Source organism: Oncorhynchus masou, chromosome 20 (assembly GCF_036934945.1).
Source record: "Oncorhynchus masou masou isolate Uvic2021 chromosome 20, UVic_Omas_1.1, whole genome shotgun sequence".
Classification (NCBI taxonomy): domain Eukaryota; kingdom Metazoa; phylum Chordata; class Actinopteri; order Salmoniformes; family Salmonidae; genus Oncorhynchus; species Oncorhynchus masou.
The window spans coordinates 407,501-414,194 of NC_088231.1; the positions used below are offsets into that span (position 1 = coordinate 407,501).

General features: G+C 44.4%; 1 protein-coding gene across 1 annotated transcript in view; it reads left to right on the forward strand.

The window, feature by feature from the left end:
* LOC135506648 (microsomal triglyceride transfer protein-like) overlaps positions 1 to 4,194 on the forward strand; it is a 43,243-nt gene extending 39,049 nt beyond the window's left edge. The window contains exons 16-17 of the mRNA XM_064925965.1: positions 3,239 to 3,409; positions 3,557 to 4,194. Coding sequence (XP_064782037.1) covers positions 3,239 to 3,409; positions 3,557 to 3,704 — 319 coding nt within the window. The 3' untranslated portion in view covers positions 3,705 to 4,194. The remainder of the gene's footprint in view (positions 1 to 3,238; positions 3,410 to 3,556) is intronic.
* The last annotated feature ends 2,500 nt before the right edge of the window (positions 4,195 to 6,694 follow it).

Consider the following 6,694-nt stretch of genomic DNA (forward strand, 5'->3'; position numbering starts at 1 on the left):
CAGACGGACACAGAGACAGAGACACAGACAGACGGACACAGAGACAGAGACACAGACAGACAGACGGACACAGAGACAGAGACACAGACAGACAGAGACACACACAGACAGAGACACAGACAGACAGAGACACACACAGACAGAGACACACACAGACAGAGACACACACAGACAGAGACACACACAGACAGAGACACACACAGACAGAGACACACACAGACAGAGACACACACAGAAACACACAAACACAGACCCACACAAACACAGACAGAGACACACACAGACAGAGACACACACAGACAGAGACAGACAGACAGAGACACAGACAGACAGAGACAGACACAGACAGAAACAGACACAGACAGAAACAGACACAGACAGAAACAGACAGACAGACAGACAGAGACACAGACAGAAACAGACAGACACAGACAGACACAGAGACACAGACAGACAGAGACACAGAGACACAGACAGACGGACGGCCACAGAGACACAGACAGACGGACGGCCACAGAGACACAGACAGACGGACGGCCACAGAGACACAGACAGACGGACGGCCACAGAGACACAGACAGACAGACAGACGGACGGCCACAGAGACACAGACAGACGGACGGCCACAGAGACACAGACAGACGGACGGCCACAGAGACACAGACAGACGGACGGCCACAGAGACACAGACAGACGGACGGCCACAGAGACACAGACAGACAGACGGCCACAGAGACACAGACAGACAGACGGACACAGAGACACAGACAGACGGACACAGAGACACAGACAGACAGACGGACACAGAGACACAGACAGACAGACGGACACAGAGACACAGACAGACAGACGGACACAGACAGACAGACACAGACAGAGACAGACAGAGACACACACAGACAGAGACACACACAGACAGAGACACACACAGACAGACACACACAGACAGAGACACACACAGACAGAGACACACACAGACAGACACACACAGACAGACACAGAGACACAGACAGACACAGAGACACAGACAGAGACACAGACAGAGACACAGACAGAGACACAGACAGACACAGAGACACAGACAGAGACACAGACAGAGACACAGACAGACACGGACGGATAGACGGACACAGAGACACAGACAGACAGAGACACAGACAGAGACACAGACAGAGACACAGACAGAGACAGAGACAGAGACAGAGACACAGACAGACACACAGACAGACACAGAGACACAGAGACACAGACAGACAGACAGGCACAGACAGACAGACAGGCACAGACAGACACACACAGACAGACAGACACAGAGACACAGACACAGACAGACAGGCACAGACACACAGACAGACAGACACAGACAGACAGACAGGCACAGACAGACACACACAGACAGACAGACAGACAGACACAGACAGACAGACAGGCACAGACAGAAACACACAGACAGACAGACAGACAGACACAGAGACACAGACAGAGAGACACAGACAGACAGACACAGACAGACAGACAGACACAGAGACACAGACAGACAGACACAGAGACACAGACAGACAGACAGGCACAGACATACAGACGGACACAGACAGTCAGACACAGAGACACAGACAGACACAGAGACACAGACACAGACACAGACAGACAGGCATAGACAGACACACACAGACAGACAGACGGACACAGAGACACAGACAGACAGACAGACACAGAGACACAGACACAGACAGACAGACACAGAGACACAGACAGACACGCACAGACAGACACGCACAGACAGACACAGACAGACAGACACAGACAGACAGACACAGACAGACAGGCACAGACAGACAGGACAGACAGACCGACACAGACAGACCGGCACAGACAGACCGGCACAGACAGACTGGCACAGACAGACACACAGACAGACACAGACAGACACAGACAGACAGACACAGACAGACAGACACAGACAGACAGGCACAGACAGACAGACAGACAGACAGACACAGACAGAGACAGACAGACACAGACAGACAGACAGACAGGCATAGACAGACACACACAGACAGACAGACGGACACAGAGACACAGACAGACAGACAGACACAGAGACACAGACACAGACACAGAGACACAGATAGACACGCACAGACAGACAGGCACAGACAGACAGGCACAGACAGACAGGCACAGACAGACAGACACAGACAGACAGACACAGACAGACACAGACAGACAGACACACAGACAGACAGACACAGACAGACACAGACAGACAGACACAGACAGACAGACAGACAGACAGACAGACAGACAGACAGACACAGACAGACAGACACAGACAGACAGACACAGACAGACAGACACAGACAGACAGACACAGACAGACAGACAGACAGACACAGACAGACAGACACAGACAGACAGACAGACAGACAGACACAGACACACAGACAGACAGACACAGACAGACAGACACAGACAGACAGACACAGACAGACAGACAGACAGACAGACAGACACAGACAGACAGACAGAGAGACACAGACAGACAGACAGACAGAGACACAGACAGACACAGACAGACACAGACAGACAGACAGACACACAGGCACAGACAGACAGACAGACACAGAGACACAGACAGACACAGAGACACAGACAGACAGCACAGACAGACAGACAGACAGACAGACAGACAGGCACAGACAGACAGACAGACACAGAGACACAGACAGACAGGCACAGACAGACACACACAGACAGACAGACGGACACAGAGACACAGACATTCAGACGGACACAGAGACACAGACAGTCAGACACAGAGAGACAGTCAGACACAGACAGACAGACACAGACAGACACAGACAGACAGACAGACACAGACAGATACAGAGACACAGACAGAGACAGACACAGAGACTCAGACAGACAGACAGACAGACAGACAGACAGACAGACAGACAGACAGAGGTTTCATCAGATGGCTTGGCAGTGGCCATTTTGATTAGAAATGTTAAGCAGACTAATATGACGATAGCGGTTTCATATTCAGACATTCTCAAATTTGAAAGAGATTTTGTCACACCTCTGTCTACCATCAGTCACCACCTGTTCATTTTATGTTGAGTCAAAAGGCATTTTACTGGTCAAAGACTTGCAAATGCAATTGAATCTTAATTTGAGAAAATGAACAATTTATTCTCATCCACCCATGAGTTGTTGTAATTGTGTCTATTTTCAGGGGAGCCATGGTGGTGACTGGGAATGTGACCGTGGACATGGACTTTGTGCGCACTGGGATGGAGGTGAGCTTTGAGACAGAGGCGTCTCTAGACTTTATCACCACGGTCCAGTTCTCGGAGTACCCTTTCCTGGTGTGCATGCAGATGGACAAGACCACCTTCCCCTTCAGGTAGGCCAGGGCTAAGACCAATTGCAGCCTAGTGAATTCTACATTGTATTTTCAGTCAATTATGAATGCGTTAATGGCTCATTATAATTCCACTCTGAGCTGTCTCTGATTACATAGCTCATGAATTGACATAGTCCCTTATTGCAGTGAGTCCCTAACAAAATACGAGAGCCTGCCATCGGGGAAGAGCTACGTGTCACGCAGGGGCCACAAGCAGCTGTTGCCAGGCTCAGAGTTCCCTCTCCACCAGGAGAACTCCAACATGTGCAAGAGGGTGTTTGACTCAGACTGGTAGTCTTCTCCAGGTCAATCCATCGGTAAGAAGATGGAAGATCTTTTGCAGAGTGTAGAGAGATCAAAAACTCTATTTTGTTATTACGTCACAGTGTAAACAGTGTGTTGTATGAGGCGGATAAATGGATGCTAGCTAGCTAAGATATGACCATTGTAAAATGTGTGCCTTTTTTGTTGATCTGATTGGAAAATGGGACAATTTTTTCACCGCTTTACGTCTGAGTTCAGTTTACTGAAAAATTGCTAACTAGAGGCTAACTTGTTAGCTGTTTACTACTATTTATCTCCCTTTCGATCCCACAACACAATGCGTTATTTACAGTGTGACAATAGTGGAATAAGGTTATTCTTTTAATGAGTCCTACTTGAAATTCTGTCTGGAGAGTTATTTATTATTATTTTTTAAAGCTATCCAGGAACACCTACTGTATCGCACCACAGGCGAAAAACATGAAATTGATTTTTTTTTTTATTATTTTTTATTATATTTTACAACATAAACATGTTTACATTCTTAATTCAATGTTTTTATTTCAAATCAGGAATTTCTCTGGTGACTTTATGAATTTGTTTGCATATCTATTTATATGGGTAGATGAGTATCATCTACATTATGTGGTGTATACCCAATATAGCTATACACAACACAACAATATACAACACCATATTCGCCTATGTAAATATGGTACATAGCTTTGGGTGAGTTGATGCTATAGTTGAATTTACTGTAATTTACATAAATGCTCACATTACACAGTTTATAGTTTGTGGATGTGGTTTCCATGGCTACAGAGATTGAATTACACTAAATGCATTGCGTCACCCATAATGTAATCATTACTTGATTCACTCTGTAACAAGCTTGAAGGAGCTGTTACATGAGACCAGATAACACAGGGTTAATTTATTTAATTAACTTCTATAATTTGAATTTATGGATGTTAAACATGTATATCAATAGGAAAATGTATGAAGAATGTATTTACATTTGTAATTGGGCCTATTTACATAATTTGGTCCTGTATCCCTAAGAAATGTGACTTAATATTATAATTATTACATTAAACCTTTGATATATATTTTTTTGTACCGTAGTTTGAGATCAGTTTGTTAGGTTTGTACTTGACCAACAACAAAGAGTGCACTGGAACCACTATGCCCCATTGGCTTGTAAGTGTATAAGAAATTGTACATACAGTATGCAGTGCTTTTCTGGCATTACACTAGTGTGTATGTGTAAGATTATTTTCAAAAAAGATATGAAAAATAATTTCCATTCTGGTTGTCTTTTGACCTTTCCCACTAACATTACTGACCTGCACTTGGCCGTTGTGCCTACTTGGTTAAGCTAAGAACACTGGCTTACCTGACATGTCTTTTAGTTAATAATAGATTTTCTGTGTAGCTTGTTCAGGTTGACAATTTTAACGCATGTCAATCATTGTAGAAAGTTATGGGAAGAAGTACAGTACATAAGGGATATTTACAGATAGTGCCTTCAGAAAGTATTCATACCCCTTTATTTATTCCACATGTTGTTACAGACAGAATTAAGAATGGGTTAAATATTTTTCTCTCACCCATCTACACACAATACCCCATAATGACAAAATGAAAACCTGTTTTAAAACATTTTTGCAAATGTATTGAAAATGAAATATAAATGATCAAATTTACATAAGTATTCATGCCCCTTTGCTCTGACACTTCAAATTGAGCTCCAATGCATCCAATTTCCTTTGCTCATACTTGAGATGTCACTACAACATGATTGGAGCCCACCAGAAACTATACCATGAACTCCAAGGAACTGTCTGTAGATATGCAAGATGATAGAATTGTGATGAGGCATATATCTGGGGTAGAAAACCATGTATATAGTTTCCAAAAGCACAGTGGTCTCCATCATTGGGAAATTGAAAAAATATGGAACTACCCAGACTTTGCCTAGAGCTGGCCATCTGACCAAACTGAGCAACCGGTCAAGAAGGACCTTGGTCAGGGAGGTGACCAAGAACCAAATGACAACTCTGACAGAACTAGAGAGTGCTTTGGCAGAGAAGGGAGAACCTGCCAGAAAACATGACCGTCTCTGCAGCACTTCACCAATCTGGACTTTATGGGGGAGTGTGGTCTGATGGGCATGTGAAAGACTTTGAGAATAAGGCAAAAGATTCTGTGGTCTGATGGGCATGTGAAAGACTTTGAGAATAAGGCAAAAGATTCTGTGGTCTGATGGGCATGTGAAAGACTTTGAGAATAAGGCAAAAGATTCTGTGGTCTGATGGGCATGTGAAAGACTTTGAGAATAAGGCAAAAGATTCTGTGGTCTGATCTGATGGGCAAAAGATTCTGTGGTCTGATGGGCATGTGAAAGACTTTGAGAATAAGGCAAAAGATTCTGTGGTCTGATGGGCATGTGAAAGACTTTGAGAATAAGGCAAAAGATTCTGTGGTCTGATGGGCATGTGAAAGACTTTGAGAATAAGGCAAAAGATTCTGTGGTCTGATGAGACAAATACTACGCTGTGGCCTGAATGCAAAGCACTATGTCTGGAGAAAACCAGGCACAGCTCATCACCCATCTAACACCAACCCTAATGTGAAGCATGGGGATGCTTTTCAGGGGCAGAGACTGGCAAGGCTAGAAGGAACAAATAACGGAGCCAAGTACAGGCAAATCCTTAATGAGAACCAGCTTCAGAGTGCAAAGGAAGATTACAGCCAAAGCAATGCTGGAATGGCTTCAGAACAAGAATGTGAAAGTCCTTGAGTGGCCCAGCCAAAGCTCCCCTGTTAACAGAGCTTGAAAATCTGCAAGGAAGAATGGGAGAAATTCAGGCTTTAACACAACAAAATGTGGAATAAGTCAATAGGTAGGAATACTTTCTGAAGGCAATGTATGTTTACAGGATATGGTTAAAAATAATTTCACAAGCCTATTAACGTTGCGCTTTAGTAATGATTTATAGTTTAAAAAAACATCAAATG